The 26731-nt window shown below is 43.8% G+C and overlaps 1 protein-coding gene across 1 annotated transcript in view; it reads right to left on the reverse strand.

Annotated features, from left to right (window-relative positions):
* The window catches only part of dhcr24 (24-dehydrocholesterol reductase), a 54433-nt gene that overhangs the window by 12940 nt on the left and 14762 nt on the right, over positions 1 to 26731 (reverse strand). The window contains exons 2-6 of the mRNA XM_070886727.1: positions 22290 to 22445; positions 12498 to 12603; positions 6330 to 6448; positions 4332 to 4595; positions 1860 to 2003 (exon numbers count right to left, since the gene is read on the reverse strand). Coding sequence (XP_070742828.1) covers positions 1860 to 2003; positions 4332 to 4595; positions 6330 to 6448; positions 12498 to 12603; positions 22290 to 22445 — 789 coding nt within the window. The remainder of the gene's footprint in view (positions 1 to 1859; positions 2004 to 4331; positions 4596 to 6329; positions 6449 to 12497; positions 12604 to 22289; positions 22446 to 26731) is intronic.

Raw genomic sequence — 26731 nt, forward strand, 5'->3', positions numbered from 1 at the left:
GATTCCGGAACATTTTACAGATTCTGGACGACCCTGCCACCGATCGGTCTGGAATCCGGAACATTCCAGATTTGAGACGCAGCACCTGTATACAATTCTCTCCCTATATTTAATAAAACATGTGAAACTGCACTGTATCCATTAAGTTTTACACATCTGAAGGGCCTTGGAATTTAATAATATGTAGGCACAAAGGCACAGGTGTTCTCATTCTAATAATTTATGTAGTGCTTTTCACATTAAAATTACTCCACACAATTTATGCAATAAATTAGATAAATAGAAAACTACAAATGCGGAAATCTGAAAAACAAAATGCTGAAAATACACTGCAAGTCCATTAGTATCTGACATGAGAAGACATGTTATCATTTTGGCTGTAAATCCTTCCTTAGAACGGACAAAGTTCTACACCGTAAATGCCCAATTCCGAAACTTATTTTTATTTATTAAAGAAGTTACTTTTGAAGCACATCAAATGAAGATAGAAGACTATGGATTTTGCCAATGTAGATTTCATGTTACCACAATGAACTGAATACAGAACAATTTATTGTTCATTTTATATTTTGCAACATGATCATCTTCATTCACGTTCAATATTTTACGCCTGATAAAGAATCAGGCACTCGCACCTTCCTCTAAGAGGCATCAGGCATAGTTGTGCATGGTTTAAAGCAAAACACGCGAACAAATACACAAGATTTTAAACTTGGGATTTTAAACTTGGAAAACAGGTAGTGATTTTTAAAATGGATTATTGATGGCTTTAACAGCTTCTATGCAGTTACTGTAATTTGGATAAGAGAATGACAACAGTTGTGGCCAGAATCTAATTTCAAAAAATAATAATGGCAGGAGACACAGATTATATTTTTAAAACCAGTAGTTTGAGGCTGTATATAATTTTGTTTATCGTTATCCTGCTCCTCCCCTTTTTTCTTTGCGAGTGGTGGTTGATAACACACATTAAATCTTTAATGTATAACGTGGCTCAGTGAGACTTGAAATTCAGAACACATGCTTACAATTACTTTCTAGTGGTCTGTTGCCAGTTATATAATTTGTTAAATCATGTGAGAATGCCACAAATTTAGAGATTTAATGGTTATATCCGGGTTGAAATAATCATAAGTCACTAGTTTTGCTTTCACGAATGTCAAATTAATCCTTTGATTGGACTATAACCCATTTCTCACTCCCACAAAATCAGTGAATTACATATGGAATTAAACTACTAGGATTCTCTAAAGGCTGTATATATTCAGCATAATGCTTGGTATTTTTTTTTTAAATAAGATGTAGAATTTAAATCATATGCCATAGGGATCAATAATTGTTAGCTTTTAATAAATTACGGTTGTGAAATATTTAACCAAATGACAACATTTTGGTTTTGAAAATACTGAAATGTTACACAAGAACATTTTTCCAAAAGGGATCAAGATCTAAGCACCCTGCTTTGGAATACACTAAAAGGAGTCACTTCATGGACCAAATTTCATTCCACTCACCAAAGTGTCTTCGTGCGGCATTTAAATAAATTGCAAAAACCTTGTCAAACTGCAGTGAATCTATGTTTGTAGTGATCTTGTGAAGGTGGGGAGAACTGAAATGCTCATGTGACATTCAAGTCAATCCTAGTTGCAATGTATTCAGAACTCAATAAAAAATCGAAACTTTGATCTATCTTAAATCAATAAATCCACAGAAATAAATTTCACGAGATATTTGAGCTGGTTATAAAGCCAAATCTTTTTGCAATCGAAGCAACTACAGTTAGAGCAGGAAGAACTATCCTGTTTCTCAAGAAACCTGCCAAGAATCCACAAGTCTGAAGTATTTCCTACACCTGTTACCTGAAGTTCCCAGAAGATACTGCGAGTGTGGCGGTGATAGTAGTGCCTCAGAGGGATATATTCCACAGCACTGTGGCTCTCTCGCAGGTACTTCTCCACATGTTTAAAGAACCATGGTTTGTAATAATAGCCAATTCTATTCATCTAAAAGAAACACGCAGTACATCATTTAAAAACAAAATTAGAACAGATACAGTGATAGTTTAACTTCAATAATAGGGACTGGGCTTCAGTCCTTGTTGGGTGCTCCCAGGTGCTTTTTTTGCCAAGATACAAGAACATAACACAAGAAATAGCAGGAGTAGGCTATTTGGCCGTCTGTGCTTGCTCTGCCATTCAATAGGATAATGATCCACATTACCGCACTAACCCCATATCCCTTGGTTCCCTTAGTATCCCAAAATCAATCGATCTAGGTCTTGAATATACTCAACGACCGAGCATCGACAACCATCTGGGGTAGAAGATCCAAAGATTCACAACCCTTTGAGTGAAGAAATTTCTCATCAGTCCTAAATGGCCGACCCTTTATTTGGTGAAGGTGACCCCTGGTTCTAGACTCCCCAGCCAGGGCAAACTTCCTCCCAGCATCTACCCTGTCAAGCCCTGTAAGAATTCTATCTATTTCAATGAGATCACCTCTCATTCTTAAATTCTAGGAAATATAGGCCTAGTCTCCTTAATTTCTCCTCAAAGGACAAATCCCCCCCCATCCCAGGAATCAGTCTGGTGAAGCTTTGTTGCACTCCCTCCAAGGCAAGTATATTCTTTCTTGGGTAAGGAGACCAAAACTGTACACAGGAGTGGGGTGGGGGAAATTGGAAGCGATCGCAGGCTAGGATGAGCACAGGGGGCAGGAGTACACTGGCAGCAGGTTGGCTGCCCGTCCCATCTTAGTTAAAACTGGAAGTGGGCAGATTGGGGGCGGGTTAAAGTTGGAATTCTGATTTTTAGCACTAACTACTCACACCCACAGCACATCCATTATTTATTTATTATTAATAATTTTTTTTTTTAAGGTTAAAATTCCCAGCATCTTATTTTTCAGTGCGAAGATCCTATCCCCTCTACTGTCTTCATCCCATCGCCGTAGATTCATTCAAAATTGATTAAAAATTTAAATTAACTAGCAACTTGCATTTAGTTAGAGCTTTTAAAGAACAAAAACATCCCAAGGGGCTTCACAGAACTGGAATCAGAAAAATGGATGCAAAGTTTAAAAAAAACATTAGGCAGGGTGACTAAAAGCTTGGCCAGAGAATTATTTTTTCAGGAGGGCATGGAGGTAGAGAGGCAGAGAGGTTTAGGAAGGGAATTCCAGATCATAGAGCTTAGACGGCTGAAGGCACAACTGTCAATGGTGGGGTGAAGGGAGAGGGGCGCTCCACAAGTAGCCAGATTCAGAAGAACAGTTCTTGTGGGAGCGTTTTAGGAGGTTACAAGTGATATGAGGATGAGAATTTTAAATTGGAGACTTTGGGGACTGGGAATCAAGGTCAGCAAGGACGGAGGTGTTGTTACTTGGTCCGGGATAGGATATGGGTTTTAGATGACCTGAAGTTTATAGAGCATTGGAATGGTCAAATCTGGGGGTAATGAAGGCGTAGTTGATTTCAGTAGCAGATGGGTGGAGGCAGGGGCAGAGACGGGATATTACGGAGGTGAACATAGTCTTTGTGATGAAAATATGGGCTTGGAAGCTCATCCCTGGGTCAAAGAGGATGCCAAAGTTGTGAATAGTCAGGTACAACCTAAACTAAGAAAGGGAATGGAATCAGTGGGGAAGGTGCAGAGTTTGTGGCTAGCATGAAGAAAATGGTTTTGGTCTCCCCAGTGTTTAACTGAAGGAAATTGTAGCGCATCCAAGACTAGATATTGGACAAGCAGTCTGACAGGGCAGAGGCAGTGAAAGAGTAGAACTAGTTTTGGCAGCATACATATGGAAGTTGACCCCAAATCTTCAGATGAGTTTCCAAGGGACAGCATTTAGACATAGAAGAGGAGGGGGCTAAGGATAGATCCTTGGGGGACCAGAGGTAACTGTGTGGGAGTAGGAAAAGAAGCCATTGCTGGAGATGCTTGAATAGGCAAGAGTGGAACCAAGCAATAGCAGTCACACTGAAATGGCCAACAAAGAAAATACATAGGAGGTGAATTACAATGCTAAGTTGATATGGTCAATGCAGTGCTCAAACACTTGGAGACAAGGATCATGTAAACACCATGTGAAATATTTCTGCCTACTTATGAGATATTAGCTCATAGATTAACTGTTACCTAGTTTTAAAAGCAAAAAAAAGACAGTTTCCCAATTCAGAAGAGAATATGGAAGAATTTGGACTTGACTTCAGGGGATAAAGGAGACATGAAAACATTCACAGCATGTTCGATACATTAATCTAAATAAAACCATGAGCTAGTTGGGCTGTGTAGACATCTTTCCTGGTTCCTCCATTAATTAGTCCAATTTACCTTATCTGGTTCAGCCACATCAGTCAGGACTCCTGTCATTACTACAGCCTCGTCCAGTGAATACACAAGACCCTCCACAAAATGGTTTTCTTTGTTTTGGGATTCTCTACTGAATGTTTCACAGATCTTCTTCAGGCCCTGCACTGGCTGGTACTGCAGACGCACATACTTCTTAGCAGGAATGATCTTGATCTCTGCAGCAACAAGAAATCCGAGTGTGCCACATGACCAAGGCACAGCATAAAATAAGTCTGGATTCTCTTTCTGAGGACATGAGAAAAAGAAAAAGCATTGTTTTAGCAGAGTGGTGGGAGACAGCCCATCTCTGAGCATATTTTCAGGCAGCTATGCATCCCCATTTTGTAACATATCTCCAAGGTCAACTCAAACTTAAACCATTCCACGGTCTAAGCCCCCACTTAAATAATTTTGTTACATATTTAGGACCCCCCTCCAATTTCTGGGTTTAGGGAGCAGTGAGAATTAAAATTCAACTCCATTCTCTATAAATGAGTTTAGCCACATTAAAACCAGTGCCTAGTACAAGGAGGGTGATAAAAGAGTGCCTGTAATTCAACAGCCAGTAACCTCAGAGATACCAGAAGAATGCCTAAAGGCAAGGACTCTTGTTAATTAATATTATAACGATGGAAGATATAACAGTGCAAGTACCATGTGATCTGTAATGCACCAGAGGCCCAAAAAGCACAACTTTGTAGCATAAATTTTAAAAAAAAATCATAAGCATATTAAAGACAGATTTGCATTTAGATAGTATCTTAGAAATGCCCAAATCACTTCATATTCAATTCATTATTTTGAAGTACTACAATTGTTATTGAGGCAAACACAGCAATTTCCATAGAGCTGGGAAGAGGAGCAGCTGGAAGTCATGGTCCATGTGGGAACCGACGACATCGGAAGGCAAAGGATTGAGAGCCTGTAGTCACAGTTTCAGGAGCTAGGTTAAAAAGAAAGCCATCAGAAGGTAGTAATCTCTGGATTAATCCCAGTGCCACACCTAGCGTAGGACTGGCCACACTTTAGGAAGGATGTCCAGGCCTAAGAGAGGATACAGAAATGATTGAGAGAATGGATCCAGGGATGAGGGACCTCAGTTACGTGGAGAGACTGGAGAACCTGGAGTTGATCTCCTTAGAGCAGTTGGTTAAGGGGAGATTTGGTAGAGGTGTTCAAAATCTTGAAGGATTTTGCTAAGAGTAAATAAGGAAAAATTGTTTCCAGTGGCAGAAGAATCAGTAACAAGAGGATAGAGATTTAAGGTAATTGGCAAAAAAGAGGTAATTTCACACAGCAAATCGCTATGATTTGGAATGCACTGCTTGAAACGGTGGTGGAGGCAGATTCAATGGCAACTTTGAGAAAGGTGAAAAATTGGCAGGGCTATAGGTCGTTGGATTAATTGGATAGCTCTTCCAAAGAGCTGGCACAGGCACCATGAACCAAATGGCCTCCTTCTGTGCTGTATAATTTGACGATTCTATGACAGCAAGATTACACAAACAGCATTTGGATGATTGACTAGTTAAAATATTTGCTTCTGGTTGAGAGGGGAATGCTAGCCAGGACACCAGAAGGATTCCCTGTTCTTTGAGTAGTGCCACAAGATCTTTAACATCTATATGAACCACTGGAAAAGACAGACAGGTGTCTGGTTTAACATTGCAGTCGAAGGATTTTTTGGAACCATATAGGAAACTTATTTCAAACCAATGTGTCTTAAACCAGATCTAGGAGAGCATGATGTTGATTTGGGTGCAAGAATTAGAAAAACAGACCATTCCTTCACCTTCAGGGCCTTTGTTTAAAAAAAGTGAAACAGAAGAGAGTAAGAAACATGGAAACTGAATGGGTTAATATTGAACCAGACAATCTGCCAATTACAATAGCTTTCTACCAATACAGACTTTGCACAAATAACCTAGTAACACTTTTATAACTGGACATAAATCAAAACAATGCCCCATTTAATTTTACCTCTGAACATCTAACCAGGCTGCCATCAGCTAGGACCAGCTCGTAAGCTACACAGATGTTTTGGAATAGTCCATAGATATGAGACGAAGACTCAATACCAGTTCCCATGATGAGGCCACCTAAAAACAGACACTTGTCAGGTTCTCAAACTAGTGAATTTGAGAGATACGTTTCATTAGTGATAAGACTAATTGAACAAATCACAATTCAGATGGAACATGTCAACTACATTGAAGAGCTAGACATTAAGAAAAGGAACTGGAAAATTGTGGCTGAAGAGACAATCAATTCCTTCATGCTTATCTTTTGATCACTGACAGTTTTGTGAAATGTTATCAAGTATTAGTGCTGATTGTTTTAGCATTACTAGGATTTTACCGCCAATTTCTACCAATACAGACTTTGGATGGATAACCAAGAAACATTTATAGCTGGGCATAAAACAAAATGTAACTAATATATATTCCCTTAAGTATTAAAAACCCCATTAGCTAATAAGAGAAGCTAAAGATAGTATTAGATTAAAAGGAAGCGGCTTTGCCAAAAATAGTAAGCCCGAAGATTGGGAGGATTTTAGGATTCAGCAAAGGATGACCAAGAAATTGATCGAGAGAGAAAAATAGAATGAGAGTAAACTAGCAAGAGACATAAAAACAGATTGTAAAAACTTTTTTGGTTCGTAAAAAGGAAGAAATTAGCTAAAGTAAACATGGGTCCCTTACAGGCAGTCAGGAGAAATTATAATGGAGAAGAAAGAAATGGCAGAGACATTAAACAAATACTTTGTATCTGTCTTCACGGAAGACACAAAAAAATTCCAGAAAGAGTGGGGAACCAAGTGAGAATGAGGAACTTAAAGAAATTATTAGTAAACAAATAGTACTGGAAAAATTAATGGGACTAAAAAAGACATGCCCTCGACCTGATGGCCTACATCCTAGGGATTTACATAGTGGCTAGAGATATTGGGCCCAAGTTTCGAGCTGCACCTAGAACGGCGCAGTCCCGACCTGGACGCCCGTTTTTCGCACCACAAAGTGCGCCTAAAAAAGCCCTTCAGATTCTCAGGCTCCCTGCAGGTCGTTTGTAAAACTGAAGTATTTAATGTTTGTAAACTTCCCTTTAAACCCCCCCCCCCTCCCATTCCCTACGCCTGATTTGTAACCTACGCCTGATTTTCTAAAGTGTAGACAAGGTTTTTTCGAGCGTACAAAAATCTTCACTTACTCCATTCTAAGTTAGTTTGGAGTAAGTTTTCACTGACGAAACTTTGAAAACAGGCGTAAGTGGCCGGACACGCCCCCTTTTGAAAAAAAAATTCTGTTCCAAAGTGAAACTGTTCTAACTGACTAGAACTGGAGCAAACTAAATGACGAGAATTCCGATTTCTAAGATACTCCGTTCGACACCAGTTGCTCCTAAAAATCAGGAGCAAATCATGTGGAAACTTGGGGCCAGTGAATGCATTGGTTTTGATCTTCCAGAATTCAAGATTTTAGAATGGGCCTCACGAATTGGAAGGCAGCAAATGTAACCCCAGGAGGGAGAGAGAAAACAGCGAACTATAGGCCAGTTAGCCTGACCTTAGAATCTATTGGGCTAGAAATTGATCACCCGAAATAGATTGGATTTTTTGGCAGTATTTTGTCGTTTTGGGCTGAAAACAGATTGGTGGGAAATTCATTGCAGTCTTCCGCCAGTGGTTTTGAAATACCGCTGGGGAGTGGACAGCCAGCGGGCAACACTGGGAAAACCGCTCCCGCCCGAGTTTGGTGGGAGCAGTGATCCGTACTACTTCAAAAAAAAAACAGTCAGACCAGTCTTTCGATGGACAGTAGGTATGAAACCCTGCAAAAAAAAGTTAAATTTTTTTAAAAAAAAAACAATTTTAATTATTTTGCAGTGATTCAGTGGAAAAGGGTCCTCAATGTTTTATTTATTTTTTGCAAAAATGTGTGTGTTTGCCCCCTCCCTAGATTGGCTCTAGCCTCGGACTTAATTTGACCAGGAACGCCTTGCATCCACGTGCAACGCCCATTTTTCCTGCCGGGTGTTTTTTTTCCCCCCTATGTTTTGATCAATTTCCCGCCGGCGTTAATTACAGAATCTTAGTGAGTTTTTGGGCAGTAAACAGGTGGTGGCAGCCTTTGATATATTTTTAGCCCATTATTAGGGAGGGGCAGAGTCAACACAGATTTTATGAAAGGAAAATTGTGTTTGACAAATCTGTTGAGTTTTTCCTGAGGTTGGATACTAAGGGAATCAAGGGATATGGGGATAGGGCGGGAAAGTGGAATTGAGGTAGAAGATCAGCCATGATCTTAGTGAATGGCAGAGCAATCTCGAACAGCCAAATGGCCTACTCCTGCTCCTATTTTGTGTGTTCTTAACTCCATTCTTACTCTAGAGACACTCAAGAATGCAACATGCTGGACATAAAGGATCCACCAATAAGAAGGAACCAGTGGATGCAATGTAAATGTATTTTCAAAAAGCATTTGATAAGGTGCTATACAAGAGATTATTACACAAAATTAGGGCTTATGGGATTGGGGACAATATATTAGCATGGATTGAGGATTGGTTAATGGACAGAAAACGGAGAGTAGGAATGAATAGGTAATTTTCGGGTTGACAGGCTGTAGCTCATGAGGTATTACAAGGATCAATGCTTGGGCCTCAGCTATTTACAATTTATCAATGACTTAGATGAGGAGACCCAGTGTAATGTATCCCAGTTTGCTGACTATACAAAACTAGGAGGGAAATTAAGCGGTGAGGAAAGTGCAAAGAGGCTTCTAAGGGATATAGACAGGTTAAGCGAGTGGGCAAGAATGTGGTAGATGGGATATAGGGCCCAAGTTTCCACAGGATAAAAAATGGGCGCCCCTCCGAGCTGGGCGCCTGTTTCTCGCGCCTAAAACGGCGCCAGAAAAAAAACGCGCTATTCTCGAGCGCTTTGCAGCTCCTTGTCTGTTTGGCGCGGCGCTCAGGGGGGCAGAGCCTACACTCGCGCCGATTTTGTAAGTGGGAGGGGGCGGGTACTATTCAAATTAGTTTTTTCCTGCCGGCAACACTGCGCGTGCGCGTTGGAGCGTTCGCGCACGCGCAGTGTGAAGGAAACATTGGCACTCGGCCATTTTTGTAGTTCTTTGTAGCTGTTTAATTTTTGAACATTTTTTAATAAAAGCACATTGCCATCAGCACATCAGCACTGAGGCTACCCTTCTCACTGTCTCCTTCCCCTCCCCACCCTCCACGGCAACAAACGGCGGTTTCCTCCCCCTCCCTCCCCTCCACGGCAACAAACCGCTGTCTCCTTCCGCTCCCTCCCCTCCATGGCAACAAACCGCTGTCTCCTTCCCCTCCCTCCCCTCCACGGCAACAAACCGCTGTCTCCTTCCCCTCCCTTCCGCAGCAACAAACGGCGGTTTCCTCCCGTGGGAACGAACGATGGCTGAAGCACTTTCACACAGGTAGGAAGATGGTTTATTTAATCTTTTCTTTGCTTATAAATGTTTCTTCAGGTTGGATTTATTTGTATAATATTTGTAGAAGTATAAATAAGGATTGATTGTAGAATTTAATGACTTCCCTTCCCCCCCCCCCCCACCTCGTTCTGGACGCCTAATTTGTAACCTGCGCCTGATTTTTTAATGTGTAGAACAGGTTTTTTCAGTTCTACAAAAATCTTCACTTGCTCCATTCTACTTTAGTTTGAAGTACGTTTTCACTGTGGAAACTTTGAAATCAGGTGTCAGTGGCCGGACACGCCCCCTTTTGAAGAAAAAATTCTGTTCCAAAGTAGAACTGCAGAAAAAAAAAATGTGGAGAATTGCGATTTCTAAGATAGTCCGTTCTCCACCAGTTGCTCCTAAAAATCAGGCGCAAATCATGTGGAAACTTGGGCCCATAATGTGGAGAAATCTGAAGTTATGCATTTTGGTAGGAAAAATAGAAAACCAGAATTTTCTTTTAAAAAGAGAGAGACTGGGAGATGTCCGTATTCAGAGGGACCAGAGGGTCCTTGTACACGAATCACAAAGTTAACATGCAGGTACAGCAAGTAATTAGGAAAGCAAATGGTATGTTGGCCTTTATTACAAAGGGATTGAAGTACAAGAGTAAATATGTTGAACCGCAATTATAAAGGGCCCTGGTGAGACCACACCTGGAATACTGTGTACAGTTTTGGTCTCCTTACCCAAGGAAGGATATACTTACCTTAGAGGGAGTGCAACAAAGATTCACTAGATTGATTCCTGGGATGAGCGTATTGTCCAAGGAGTGATTGAGTAGACTAGACCTATATTCCCTATGGTTTGGAAGAATGAGGTGTGATCTCATTGAAACATGTAAAATTCTTAAGGGGCTTGACAGGCTGGGTATGGAGAGGATGTTGCCCCTGACTCAGGAGTCTAGGGGTTAACTCAGAGTTAGTCTCCAAATAAAGGGTTGGCCATTTAGAACGGAGATGAGGAGAAATTTCATCACTTCTAAGGGTTGTGAATCTTTGGAATTCTCTATCCCAGAGGGCTGTGGATGCTTAGTTGTTCAAGACACAGATTGATAGATTTTTGGATTCGAAAGGAATCAAGGGATTTGGGGATAGAGTGGGAAATTGGCGTTGAGGTAAATGATCAGTCATGATCTCATTGAATGGCAGAGCAATCTGAGCCAAATGGCCTACTCCTGCTCCTATTTATGTTCTTAACTCCACCCTTAATCTAGAGACACTCAAGAATGCAACATGCTGGACATAAAGGATCCAACAAGCATTACAATAATTCAATTAAAAAGCAGCAGTAAGAAAATGCTTCATCATTACATTAATCAGGAAAAGGCAACTAGTTGACCTCCCATGGCCTTGCTCACTGAATTGGAGATTACACCGTTGCAAAAAGGAGCTGGAAAAGTAAAAACGGTAACGTTTATTTTTTTAAGTCGTTTCTAAAAAAAAAAGTTTTTGAAGGTTCTCCTTACCCACAACAAAACAGTTTGTTGCTCTTCACATACCAGTGGACTAAAAACCCTAGGGTTTATTTTAACCCAACCCCTGCGTGGCGTGGACGGAGCGGGTGGACAGGGTTAAAATGGTGTATGAGGGGGGTTGTGATCATGCTGCATTCCCGTACCCCACCATCTTAACTGACATCAGGCACAGGAGGGTCACCTGACCAAGGCAGATGGGCGCTTACTTTACGTGGACGTCAACTTAAAATGGCAGGAAACTGTTCGGTGCCAAACAGCAGCACAACCCGACAGGAGACAGCAGTGTGGCTAGGGGGCCAAAGTAAGTATTTAAGTTTTACTTCTATGTGGAATCCTTTTGGGCCAGGATGAGCAGGAATGCATTCCCAGGCTCTGCAAGGAATCCTTGGGCATCACCAATCCTGGTCTTGCTTTTCCTTCCCCGCATTGGCATCTTCATTCAAAACCCCTCCCAGTACTAACTTAATGAAGGGAACCATTCTCTTGCATCTCCAGCATCCGTTGCAGTCTCGGTCTTGATTTCTGCTGCCGCCTGTGAGTCCTGATGTTACACCCGCTAGTTTCAGGCAGAAGACAGTGCTGCTTGATTTAAATGAGACTCTGAACTCCTACACATTTACATTGTACTGGATATATGGCTTGTGCATCATTGCAGACAGTGCAAGCTGTACTTGTGATGAGATGACCAGCATTTCAGATAGGGACATTAGTTACATCAACAGCGTACAGCTCCGGAGGGGACATGCACTGTAGACTTAACTTTAGCTAAGAGCTCTTCCTCTTCCCGAGATCACCAACATAATCATTACTTCCCATAAATTGGATAAAAAAGGCAAAGAAAAACAAAATAATGTACCCAAGGCAAAAGAATGTTGTAACCCCCCATCCCATCATTGAACAGTGATCAGATGTATCCTGCTATAACTATGCTGGACCCCCATTTTGAGCATGCAATTTCAATTATTTTCAACATGTAGGCAAAAGTAAGGTGATCATCCATTAGCAAACCTCAATGAAAAATGCACTTGACAACCCTATCCTTAAAAACCATAAGCAAGAACAGAACAGTAAAAACTATGAGTGTCAAATTCACAAACATTATCGGTATCAAGCAAATTACTCTGTCTTGACCAACTATTAAACAAATAGCCTTCTGGGTAGAGGAAAACTACCCACCCACAGTGAGATCATCCAACTCTGGCACCACTGGAAGAGTCCAGCCAATTGAATTCAGAAGTGCGGTCACTTGACCCATGTTTACCAATGGCTCTACGCGGACAACCTGCAACAGAAACATCATAGCTGAAACAACATTCTTCAAAAAAACCCAAATCACAGATAAAACAACTGACGGTTAAGTTACAATAATAATTCTTTACATAAACTGACGCTTGAATGTGAATTCTTGTGCTAAATAATAAAATATGCTGTAGACTTTCAATCATTACAAACTTGGGTTGACTCACCCCAACTCATTTTGCAACTAACCAGAAAGAAAAAATACATTGACCCCACCATCTCAGACTGCATTCAAACTCATGCCCAAAGATGGACTGAAATGGTATAGTGCATAGCTGATCTGCAAATGATGGTCTTGAAACTGTTTTTCTAAATATTTAAACAGACCATTTTCACACTTGGAATGGATTATGTTGAGAAACCAGACTTTGCTCCTGATTATTAATAACATGAGAAATAGGAGTAGACCATATAGCTCCTTGGGTCTGCTCCGCCATTCAATATCATGGCTGAACTTTTACATCAATTCCACTTTCCTATCCCTCGATTCCCAAAAATCTATCGATCTGTCTTCAATATACTCAACAAGTGAGCATCCACAACCTTCTGGGGTAAAGAATTCCAAAGATTCTTAACCCTTTGAGTGAAGAAGTTTCTTAGCTCAGTTCTAAATGGCCCATTCCTTGAGACTATAATGTCTCGTTCTAGACCAGCAGAAACAGCATCTACCCTGTCAAGCTCTCTAAGAATGTTAGATATTTCAATGAACTATTCTGTTCAGTTCCATTCACAACGTCTCAGATAATGAAGCAGTCCATGTCTGCATGCATCAAGACCTGGACGGCATTCAGGCTTGGCCTTATAAGTGGCAAGTAACGTCACACAAGTACCAGGCAATGACTATCTCATCAAGAGTTTAACCACTATCCCTTGACATTCAATGGCATTAGCATCGTCAAATCCCTCACCATCAACATCCTGGGGGTCACCAATGACCAGAAACATAACTGGACTAGCCACAAATACCGTGGCTACAAGAGCAGGTCTGAGGGTGCGTATTCTGTGGCAAGTATCTCACCTCCCGACTCCCCAAAAGCCTTTCCACAATCTACATGTTATAAGTCAAGAGTGTGATGGAAAGCGCTCCACTTGACTGGATGAGTACAGCTCCAACAAACTCAAGGAGCTCCATCATCCAGGACAAAGCAGCCCACTTGATTGGCACCCCATCCACCACCGGCACAGCGTGGCTGCAGTATGTACCATCTACAACTTGCACTACAGCAACTTACCAAGGCTTCTTCAACAGCACCTCCCAAACCCATGACTTCTACCACCTAGAAGGACAAGGGCAGCAGGCGCATGGGAACACAATCACCTGGAAGTTCCTCTCCCAAGTCACACACCATCCAGACTTGTAAATATATCACCTTTCCTTCATTGTTGCTGGGTTAAAGTCCTGGAACACTCTCACTAACAGCACTGTGGGAGTACCTTCACTACAGGGACTGCAACGGTTCAAGCCGGCGGCTCACCGCCACCTTCTCAAGGGCAATTAGGGATGGACAAGTAACGCTGGCCTTGCCAGTGAAGCCCACATCCCAGATCAATTTAAAAAAAAAAAATTATTTTAAACTCGAGAATATAGACCTATTCTACTCAATCTCTCCTCGTAGGGCAACCCTATCATCCCAGGAATCAATCCTCTAAAGGCAAGTATATTCTTCATTAGTTAAGGAGACTAAAACTGTACTCCAAATGTGGTTTCACCAAAGCCCTATATAATTGCAGCAAGACGACCAAACTCTTTGCAATAAAGGCTACATACCTTCCTAATTGCTTGCTGCACCTGCATATTGTTTGTGATTAGTGTACAAGGACACCCAAATCCCTCTGAATCCCAACCTTTACTAGCCACTCACCTTTTACAAATATCCTGCTTTTTCATTCTTCGTACCAAAGTTGATAATTTCACATTTCCCCATATTATATTCCTTCTGCCACCTTCTTGCCCAAATCACTTAACTGGTCTATATCCCTTTGCAGGATCTTTATGTCCTCCTCCTGGCTTACTTTCCTACCTAACTTTGCATCACCAGCAAACTTGGATATATTACACTCAGTCCTCAGCCAAGTCATTAATATAGATTGTAAATAGCTGAGGCCCAACCAATGATCCTTGAGACACAACACTAGTTACACTCTGCCATCCTGAAAATGACCAGTTTATTCCTACTCTGTTTTCTGTCCACTAACCAATCCTCAATCCATGCCAATATATTACTCCCAATCCCAAAAGCCCTAATTTTGTGCAGTAATCTCTTGTGTGATGTCTAAATATCCATAATATACTACACCCACTGGTTCCTCTTTATCTATCCCACTAATTACAATTTCAAAACGCTCAGATGTATCAAACACAGTTTCCCTTTCATAAAACCAAGTTGACTTTGCCTAATTATATTGTGATTTTCAAAGTGCCCTGTTACCACAGCTTTAATAATAGATTCTAGCATTTTCTTTACTGATGTCAGGCTAACTGGCCTAGAGTTCAGTTTTCTCTCTCCCTCCTTTTTTAAAATATAAATCGGTCCTGGTATGTGGGCGTCGCTGGCAAAGCCTGCATTTATTGCCCATCCCCAATTGCCCCGACAAGGTGGTGGTGAGCCGCCTTCTTGAACTGCAGTGAAGGTACTCCCACAATGCTGTTAAAGAGAATTCCTTGTTTGGGAGATGCTGCCGAAGAACCCTCGTTGAGTTGCTGCAGTGCATCTTCTAGATGGAACACACTGCAGCTCTGGTACTGCAGGGAGTGAATGTTTAAGGTGGTGGATGGGGTGCCAATCAAGCGGGCTGCTTGGTCCTGGATGGTGTCGAGCTTTGAGTGTTGTTGGAGCTGCACTCATCCAGGGAAGTGGAAAGTATTCCATCACACTCCAGACTTGTGCCTTGTAGATGGTGGAAAGACTTTGGGGAGTCGGGAGGTAAGACACTCGCCGCAGAATACCCAGCCTCTGACCTGCTCTTGTTGCCACAGTATTTATGTGACTGGTCCAGTTAAGTTTCTGGTCAATGGTGACCCCCAGAATGCTGATGGTGGAGGATGTGACAAAGATAATGCCATTGAATGTCAAGGGGCGGTGGTTAAACTCTCTCTTGTTGGAGACAGTCATTGCCTGGCACTTGTGTGGCACAATTATTACTTGCTACTTATCAGCCCAAGCCGGAATGACACCCAGGTCTTGCAGCATTTGGTTATGAACTGCTTCATTATCTGAGGAGTTGCAAATGGAACTGAACACTGTGCAATCAGCAATGAACATCCCCACTTCTGACCTGATGGAGGGAAGGTAATTGATGAAGCAGCTGAAGATGGTTGAGCCAAGGACACTGCTCTGAGAAACTCCTGCAGCGATGTCCTGGGACTGAGAGGATTGACCAATGACAACCATCTTCCTTTGTGCTACGTATGACTCAGTGGAGAGTTTTCCTCCCCGATTCCCATTGACTTCAATTTTACTGAGCATCAGTGAGCAGGTTATTGGTGAGTAAGTGCCACTTGATAAGGTGTCGTCGACTGTTTACTGTTCATTTGGAGTAGACTCATGGGGAGTTAATTGTCCAGATTGAATTTGTCCTTGTTTTTGTGGACCAGACATACCTGGACAGTTTTCCACATTGTCGGATCGTTGCCAGTGTTGTAGCTGTACTGGAACAGCTTGGCTTGAAGTACAGTTAGTTCTGGAACACAAGTCATCACAACGACAGCAGAGATGTTGCCAGAGCCCATAGCCTTTGCTGTATGCAGTGCAATCAGCCATTTCTTGATATCACACGCAGTGAAATTGAATTGGTTGAAGACTGGCTTCTGTGATGGTGGGGACCTCAGGAGGTAGCCGAGATGTATCATCCACTTGGCACTTCTGGTTAAAAATGGTTGCAAACACTTCAGCCTTGTCTTTTGCACTCACGTGCTGGGCTGCAGCATCACTGAGGATGGGGATATTCATGGAGCCTCCTAATTGTCCACAACCAGTCACGACTGGATCTGACAGGACTGCAGAGCTTTGATCTGATCTGTTGATTGTGGGATCGCTTAGCTCTGTCTATAGCATGCCGCTTCCGCTGTTTAGCATATATATATATTCTTGGGTTGCAGTATCCCCAGGTTGGCATCTCATTTTTAAGTATGCCTGGTGCTGCTCCTGGCATGCTCTTCTGCACTCCTCATTGAATCAGGGTTGGTCCCCTGGCTGGATGGTAATGGTAGAGTGAGGGATATGCCAGGCCATGAGGTTACAGATTGTGGTGGAATACAATTCTGCTGCTGCTGATGGCCCACAGCGCCTCATGGATGCCCAGTTTTGTGCTGCTTGATCTGTTCCGAATCTATCCTATTTAGCACGGTGGTAAAGACAGGATTTAATCAGTGTGAAGACAGGATTTCATCTCCATAAGGATGACTATGGTCACTGCTACCAATTCTGCCATATACAAATGCATCTGCAGCTGGTAAATTGGTGAGGGAGACGTCGAGTAGGTTTTTCATTTCGTGTTGGTTCTCTTACCACCTGCCACTGTCCTAGTCTGGCAGCTACATCCTTCAGGACTCAGCCAGCTCAGTCAGTAGTGATGCTACCGAGCCACTCTTGGCGATGGACATTGAAGTCCCCTACCCAGAGTACATTCTGTGCTCTTGCTACCTTCAGTGCTTCTCCCATGTGGTGTTCAACTTGGAGGAATACTGATTCATCAGCTGAGGGAGGGTGGTAGGTGGTAATCCTTGTCCATGCTGGTCCTGAAGCCATGAGACTTCATGGGTTCCAGAGTCAATTTTGATGACTCGCAGGGCCACTTCCTTTATACAAATGTGCCGCCACCTCTGGAGGCTCTATCCTGCAGGTGAAACGGGATATACCGATGGATGGTAATGGAAGAATCTGGGACATTGGCTGAAAGGTATGATTCTGTGAGTATGACTAGGTCAGGCTGTTGCTGGACTAGTCTGTGGGACAGCTCTTCAAATTTTGGGAAAAGTCTTGAGATGTTAGTGAGGAGGACTTTGCAGGGTTGACTGGGCTGGGTGTGCTGTTGTCATGGAACGTTTTACTACGTTAAAAGGCACTATATAAATAAAAGTCATTTTGTCTGAAGCTGGTGCAGAGGTTGATGCCAGGTGGTCCATCCAGTTATTATTATTGCTTTTTGTAGCAGTTGTGTACAACTGAGTGGCTTTCTGGGCCATTTGAGAGAGCAGTTAAGAGTGTTGGTCTGGAGTCACATAGGCCAGACCAGGTAAGGATGGCAGATTTCCTTCCCTATTAGGACATTAGTGAACCAGATGGGTTTTTAAACAACAATCCGATAGTTTCATGGTCACCATTACTGATACTACACAATAAATAAGATAGTGAGCCCATCATGTGAGATTAGATTTTTATTCCAGATTTATTCAATTAACTGAATTTAAATTCCGCAGCTGCAAGGGTGGAATTTGAACTCATGCCTCTGGATCATTAGTCCAGGCCTGTGGATTACTAGTCTAGTGATAACCACTATGCTACTATTCCAATGAACAGTGGGGTTACATTTGCTACCTTCCAATCCATGGGGACCATTCCAGAATCTAGGAAATTCTAGAAGATCAAAACCACTATCTCCATCCCCTCTTTTTAAACCCTAGGATGTAGGCCATCAGGTCCAGGGGATGTGTCTGCTTTTAGTTACCAAATACGCGAGGATCAGAGGAGGTTGGTGAGGACAGACACCAAGGCTGATGGGAATTCAGCCATCAATTTGTTAACATTGTTATAATATAGCCATCACTGGGGTAGCTCAGGTTCTTAGAAGATGAGAAGGGGGATTTAATAATGGGAAATGTGGAAATGACTGAGACCGTAAACAATTATTTTGCTTCGGTCTTCACAGTGGAAGACACAAAAACCATACCAAAAATTGCTGGTCACAGGAATGTGGGAAGGGAGGACCTTGAGACAATCACTATCACTAGGGGGGTAGTGTTGGACAGGCTAATGGGGACTCAAGGTAGACAAGTCCCCTGGTCCTGATAAAATGCATCCCAGGGTATTAAAAGAGATGGCGGAAGTTATAGCAGATGCATTCGTTATAATCTACCAAAATTCTCTGGACTCTGGGGAGGTACGAGCGGATTGGAAAGCAGCTAATGTAACGCCTCCGTTTAAAAAAGGGGGCAGACAAAAGGCAGGTAACTATAGGCCGGTTAGTTTAACATCTGTAGTGGGGAAAATGCTTGAAACTATCATTAAGGAAGAAATAGCGGGACATCCAGATAGGAATAGTGCAATCAAGCAGACATAGAAACATAGAAAACAGGTGCAGGAGTAGGCCATTCCGCCCTTCAAGCCTGCACCGCCTTCAATGAGTTCATGGCTGAACATGCAACCTCAGTACCCCATTCCTGCTTTCTCGCTTTCTGCTTGATCCCCCTAGTAGTAAGGACTATATCTAACTCCTTTTTGAATATATTTAGTGACGCAGCATGGATTCATGAAGGGGAAATTATGTTTAACTAATTTACTGGAATTCTTTGAGGATATAACGAGCATGGTGGATAGAGGTGTACCGATGGATGTGGTGTATTTAGATTTCCAAAAGGCATTCGATAAGGTGCCACACAAAAGGTTACTGCAGAAGATAGAGGTACGCGGAGTCAGAGGAAATGTATTAGCATGGATAGAGAATTGGCTGGCGAACAGAAAGCAGAGTCGGAATAAATGGGTCCTTTTCGGGTTGGAAATCGGTGGTTAGTGGTGTGCCACAGGGATCGGTGCTGGGACCACAACTGTTTACAATATACATAGATGACCTGGAAGAGGGGACAGAGTGTAGTGTAATAAAATTTGCAGATGACACTAAGATTAGTGGGAAAGCGGGTTGTGTAGAGGACACAGAGAGGCTGCAAAGAGATTTGGATAGGTTAAGTGAATGGGCTAAGGTTTGGCAGATGGAGTACAATGTCGGAAAGTGTGAGGTCATCCACCTTGGGGAAAAAAAAACAGTAAAAGGGAATATTTATTTGAATGGGGAGAGATTGCTACATGCTGAGGTGCAGAGGGACCTGGGGGTCCTTGTGCATGAAACTCTTTTTGGAGTTTATCTGCAAAACAAAACACATTAAACCGTGCCACCCGACCTGGGTGACACACCAGACATTTACAAGGCCCTTTTTTTCCTTTTTTTGGTTTTTATTTTTCTTTCCTTTTTTTTGGGTTTTTTTTTGGGCACTAAAATCACAATTTTTCCCCAGTGCCCCCTATAAAAGGGAAGGGGACACTAAAAACACCGGCAATTAAAACTAATTAAACTTTAAAACGTAAAATCAAATTAAAATTTGGTTGCCGGGCGTGATGATGCACTCCAGTCCCTCCGATACCCACCTCTCGCGGAAGGCCGCGAGCGTACCGGTGGACACCGCGTGCTCCATCTCCAAGGACACCCTGGACCGGATGTAAGAGCGGAAGAGAGGCAGGCAGTCAGGTTGAACGACCCCCTCGACCGCCCGCTGCCTGGACCGGCTGATGGCACCCTTGGCCGTGCCCAGGAGCAGTCCTACGAGGAGGCCTTCGGACCTACCCGCTCCCCTCCGCACAGGGTGCCCAAAGATCAGGAGAGTGGGACTGAAGTGCAGCCAGAATTGCAGGAGCAGCCCCTTCAAATAATGGAACAGGGGCTGCAACCTTGTGCACTCAATAAAAACATGGAACACGGACTCCTCCAGACCGCAGAAATTGCAGGCGGCCTGGGAGTCCGTGAACCGGCTTAAAAATTTGTTGCACGGCACTGCTCCGTGCACCACCCTCCAGGCCAAGTCCCCGACGAATAGTGGGAGGACCCCTGCGTAGAGTGCCCTCCATCGGGGACCCCCGCCTCCTCCGGACGGCAAGATGGTACGCCATGGCGTGTCCGGACGGCAGGCGAGGATGGCAAAGTTGAGTGTGCAGGAGCAGCCCGTACAGGAAACCCCTTGTGCATGAAACTCTTTTAGAGTTTATCTGTAAAACATAAAACATTAAACCGTGCCACCCGACCTGGATGACACACCAGACATTTACAAGGCCCTTTTTTTCTTTTTTGGTTTTTTTTTCATTTTTTTTTTTCGTTTTTTTTTTTTGGGCTCTAAAATCAAATTTTTTCCTTTTTCCAGTGCCCCCTATAAAAGGAGAGGGGGACACTAAAAGCACCGGCAATTAAAACAAATTAAACTTTAAAACGTAAAATCAAATTAAAATTTGGTTGCCGGGTGTGATGATGCACCCCCTTGTGCATGAATCCCAAAAAGTTAGTTTGCAGGTTCAGCAGGTAATCAGGAAGGCGAATGGAATGTTGGCCATCATTGCGAGAGGGATGGAGTACAAAAGCAGGAAGGTCCTGCTGCAACTGTACAGGGTATTGGTAAGGCCGCACCTGGAGTACTGCGTGCAGTTTTGGTCACCTTACTTAAGGAAGGATATACTGGCTTTGGAGGGGATACAGAGACGATTCACTAGGCTGATTCCGGAGATGAGGGGGTTACCTTATGATGATAGATTGAGTAGACTGGGTCTTTACTCGTTGGAGTTCAGAAGGATGAGGGGTGATCTTATAGAAACATTTAAAATCATGAAAGGGATAGACAAGATAGAGGCGGAGAGGTTGTTTCCACTGGTCGGGGAGACTAGAACTAGGGGGCACAGCCTCAAAATACGGGGGAGCCAATTTAAAACAGAGTTGAGAAGGAATTTCTTCTCCCAGAGGGTTGTGAATCTGTGGAATTCTCTGCCCAAGGAAGCAGTTGAGGCTAGCTCATTGAATGTATTTAAGTCACAGATAGATAGATTTTTAACCAATAAGGGAATTAAAGGTTACGGGGAGAGGGCGGGTAAGTGGAGCTGAGTCCACGGCCAGATCAGCCATGATCTTATTGAATGGCGGAGCAGGCTCGAGGGGCTAGATGGCCTACTCCTGTTCCTAATTCTTATGTTCTTATGTTCTTAATTAGCTCTACAATCGTTTATATAGAGTCTGCACTTTACACAAAGAAAAACGGCAAACTAATTTGGAACCACAACATATTTCAGTTCCACACATCATTTGCTGTGGCATTTTAGGATCGATAAGAGTATTACATTTTCAGCCAAAGCAGTTCATTTTGTTTTAATACGATTTTGAATGCATCTTCATCCCCTTTTGCAGTTTCAAAAATGTTTATGTTAACTATTTCCCTTTTAACTCTCCCAGGAAATGTACCACATATGCCATTTTGTGCTCAGCTTTTGGCCAATGCCATTCCAAACTGGCTACCTGCAGACAGCTGAAGACAGTTTAAACATAACGTTAATTTTTTCTCTTAGTCCACGCTTCTCCACAACAACTATGCTCAGATCAGAAACCCTGGAGTGGGGAGAGACTGGAAGGGAGCAGAAAAATGAAGCAATTCCCAGACAGTCCTTTATACTGCATATTGGTGCTTCAGCACACAACCATTACTTGTTAACGCTTACCAATTCATTTTTCCAAGAGCAATCGATAAGATAGTGTGCCCATCATGTGTGTTACTGATGGGTAAGCTGCCCAAGACAATGTGGACGAGTAATAAATGGCAAGGTACATGCAGCTATAGTTTGCTCAGTTATGCAACATGGTAATGAAGCAAGAATTTCACTCAATCTTAAAGTTTCTTTTTAAACATTGCAAGATTCTTGAAGTCACCTGTTGCTTGGTGTCCACCTCCAGAATGTCCATCAAATTGATCATAATATTTTTATGAGTCTTCTTATATTTGCCAACCCGAAGTGATACAGTCAGCCAGCCCGGCCGGCCAGTGCACATGTACGTTTTACTTCCTTGATTTTTCCACTCTCGCACCTATCCAAAAAACAGACATCAGCACATTATACAGACCTCATTTCAACAAGGTGCAAGTCTTTACTTCAAACGTAACTAAAAGAAAGCTTTCAGCATGGCACAAATAAAGCTCGTTACGGTCAATTTATTATTTACATTTCTGCTGCTCAGAACAACCTACACTGAGGAAAATCTACATTACATTCATTATTGATAGTTAAACTCTCAGACTCAATAATTGTCTGAAGTTCATGGCTGTTATAGTCTTAACTACAGCACTTTTAAGGACTCACCAGTTATCTTCAGATAACATCAATCACTGAGCACCACAATCAGTTGTGACTAACGGGTGCACAAGTAACAAGTCAGAGGCAAAACTGATTTAAAGTATGCCCAGCATCAATTTGACATCATTAGTCCCAAGAGTAGACAACCAAAAAGTACTTAAGATTAAAAACAGAAAATGCTGGAAATCTCAGCGGGTCAGGCAGCATCCGTGGAGAGAAATAGAATTAACATTTCAGGTTGATGACCCTTTGTCAAAACTGGCAAAAGTTTAAAAAGTAACAGATTCTTAAGGAAGTGCTGGGACCCTGAAAGGGGGGAGGGAGGAAAGAGCAAAAGGAAAGGTCTGTGATAAGGTGGAAGGCAGAAGAGATTTGACACACAAAAGGGATGATGGGCCAAATGGAGATGGTAATGGCACAAGTTAGGAAACAAAAGATGAGTCTAGATAGGGTGTGAATGATGGAATAATTACCAGCTGCCATTGGAAACAGAGAAAAATAGAAAAATGGGGGGGAGAAAGTGTAAAAAAAAAGATGAAAGGGAACAAAATATTGTTAGAGGTTTATGACCTGAAATTGTTGAACTCGATGTTGAGTCTGGAAGGCTGTAAAGTGCCTAAACAAAAGATGAGATACTGTTCAAGCTTGTGTTGAGCTTCATTGGAACAGTGTAGGAGGCCAAGGGCGGAGAGGTCAGAGTGGGAGTGGAGTGGAGCGGAGAATTAAAGTAACAGGCGACCGGAAGCTCGGGGCCAAACGCGCTTAGATATCCAGCATTTTCTGTTTTTATTTCAGATTCCAGCATCCGCAGTATTTTGCTTTTGTATTAGTACTTGAGATTACTTAGTTCAATCTAGCATAGAGCTTCTGTTGAAAATAAAGGTGATTTATAGAAACACAGATGCAGAAACTACTCAATTTAGCCATTTTAATGAACTATTTAGCAGAAGGCAGTTAGTTTACAGGACCACATTAGGAAATAATAAAATGTTCAGAAAGGCACTAAACGGCTCCAGAAAAACTGATGTCAATGGGAGTCAAAGGGAAAACCATCCAGTGGCTGACAAAGGAAGATGGTTGTGGTTGTCAGTGACCAATTGTCACAGCCCATGAACATCACTGCAAGAGTTCATCAGGGAATTGTCCTTGGCCCAACCATCTTTAGTTGTTTTATCAATTAACTTCCCTCCATCATTAAAGAGGTCTGTTCACTGACAATTCGATAGTATTCGGCTCCATTAACAACTCCTTCACTCATAAAGCAACCCAAGGCAGCACACAGCAGGACCTGGACACTATTGCAATGGAAGTTGGCATTCACACTATATTATCAGTGCCATTTATCTGATAGTAAATAAAAACTGGTCTAAACAGGAGACAAAAATGACAAAGAAAAATTAAGCTACGTGATAAAACATAGCTAATATTTTTTTTTAAATCACTTGAAAGAAAAATTAGACATTTTTAAGCCAAACATGAAGCTTTTCGTATAAAGATCCTCCTGGTGCCAGTCTCAAAAGAACAGCACAAGGCTAGCGGCAAAAGACAGTCCAACAATACCGCTAACACTGGCCACTGCTATAAGGAGGCCTTACTGATATCAAAGCTTTACAGAGGAGCATAGCAAAGACGTAGGGATATAAGACAGCTTTGAACATTGGCGAGTCACTTCAATGGCATAAAAAAACAATAATTTAGGGTGAGTATCTGATAATTTGCAAAAGACATTCTTCTATGCAAGGGAGGCAACAGAATGCAAATTGTTCATGTTGTCCAAAGTTTCATGGACTTTTACAGTTGAAATATCCCGAATGTTATATTCTTTTGAATTCAGACACCAATGCAGAGCTCAGTTTTTCTGGTAACCTAAAAGCTATAATATTTCATCATAGATGAACACTGTCAATTACAATGCGACAATATTTATTTCCCCCAGATATCTGTTGCTCCTATTTTTTGGAGCAACTAGTTTAGAAAGGAGCATCTTAGAAATTGCAATTCTTGGCATTTAGTTTGCTCCACTTCTAGTGAGTTAGAATAGTTTCATTTTAGAACAGATTTTTTTCTCAAAAGGGGGCATGTCCAGCCACTTACACCTGTTTTGCAAGTTGAGGCAGCGAAAACTTACTCCAAACTAACTTAGAATGGAGTAAGTGTAGATTTTTGTACACTCAGAAAAACCTTGCCTACACTTATAAATCAGGCAGAGGGAACGAGAGATGGGAGGGGGAAGAGAGAAGTTTACAAATATTAAATACTTCACTTTTACAAATAAAGAGCCATCAATAATAAATGATAAATCAATCAAATCAATAAATAAATAAATAAAAAATAGAAATAATGAATAAATAAAATATTAAGTTTGTACTCACCCACTACAGCACCGGGAACCCTCCAACAGCATGCTGGGACGCACGCCCCGCCCCAGTATCTCTCTCTCTGCCTCTGTCAGCGAGGTTTGGGGGGAGGGAGGAGAGAGGAGGTGTGTTGGGGAGGGGGCGGAGAAGAGAGGAGGTGTTTTGGGGGGGGGGGGGGGGGGGGGGGAGGGTGGGAGAAGAGGTGGTGTGGGGAGGGGAGGAGGGAGAAGAGGAGGTGTGGGGGGGAGGAGAAGAGAGGAGGTGGGGGGGGGGGGGGGGGGGGGGGGGGGGGGGGGGAGGGAGGAGAAGAGAGGAGGTGTGGGGGAGGGAGGTGGAGAAGAGAGGAGGTGTGGGGGGGGGGGGGTGGAGAAGAGAGGAGGTGTGGGGGGGGGGGGGTAAGAGAAGAGAGGAGGTGTGGGGGGGGGGGGGTAAGAGAAGAGAGGAGGTGTGGGGGGGGGTAAGAGAAGAGAGGAGGTGTGGGGGGGGGGGAGGAGAGGAGAAGAGGAGGAGGTGTGGGGGGGGGGAGGAGAAGAGAGGAGGTGTGGGGGAGGGAGGTGGAGAAGAGAGGAGGTGTGGGGGGAGGGTGGAGAAGAGAGGAGGTGTGGGGGGGGGGGTAAGAGAAGAGAGGAGGTGTGTGGGGGGGGGGGGAGGGAGGAGAAGAGAGGAGGTGTGGGGGAGGGAGGTGGAGAAGAGAGGAGGTGTGGGGGGGGGGGTGGAGAAGAGAGGAGGTGTGGGGGGGGGTAAGAGAAGAGAGGAGGTGTGGGGGGGGGGTAAGAGAAGAGAGGAGGTGTGGGGGGGGGAGGAGAGGAGAAGAGGAGGAGGTGTGGGGGGGGGGGGGGAGGAGAAGAGGAGGAGGTGGGAGGTGGGGGGGGGGGAGGAGAAGAAGGAGGTGGTGTGGGGGGGGGGGGTGGAGGAGAAGAGAGGAGGTGGGGGGGGGGGAGAGAGAGGAGATGCAGGTGGGGGGAAGGGGGAGAAGAGAGGAGATGTGGGGGGGAGGGGGGAGAAGAGAGGAGATGTGGGGGGGGGGAGGGGGGAGAAGAGAGGTGGTGTTGGGGGGGGGGAGGGGGGGAGAGAGGAAGTGTGGAGGGGGGGGGGGGAGAGAGGAAGTGTGGAGGGGGGGGAGAGAGGAAGTGTGGAGGGGGGGGGGGAGAGAGGAAGTGTGGAGGGGGGGGAGAGAGGAAGTGTGGAGGGGGGGGGGAGGAGAGGGAAGTGTGGAGGGGGGGGGAGAGAGGAAGTGTGGAGGGGGGGGGAGAGAGGAAGTGTGAGGGGGGGGAGAGAGGAAGTGTGGAGGGGGGGGGAGAGAGGAAGTGTGGAGGGGGGGGGAGAGAGGAAGTGTGGAGGGGGGGGGAGAGAGGAAGTGTGGAGGGGGGGGGAGAGAGGAAGTGTGGAGGGGGGGGAGAGAGGAAGTGTGGAGGGGGGGGGAGAGAGGAAGTGTGGAGGGGGGGGAGAGAGGAAGTGTGGAGGGGGGGGGAGAGAGGAAGTGTGGAGGGGGGGGGGGGAGAGAGGAAGTGTGGAGGGGGGGAGAGGAGAGGAGGTGTGGAGGGGGGGAGAAGAGAGGAGGTATGGGGGGGGGGGGGGAGGAGAGAGGAGGGGTGGCGGGGGAGAGAGAGGAGGTGTGGGGGGGGGGAGGGGGGAGGTGTGAAGTGAGGTGTGGGGGGGGGGG

The sequence above is a fragment of the Pristiophorus japonicus genome, chromosome 8 (assembly GCF_044704955.1).
Source record: "Pristiophorus japonicus isolate sPriJap1 chromosome 8, sPriJap1.hap1, whole genome shotgun sequence".
NCBI lineage: Eukaryota > Metazoa > Chordata > Chondrichthyes > Pristiophoridae > Pristiophorus > Pristiophorus japonicus.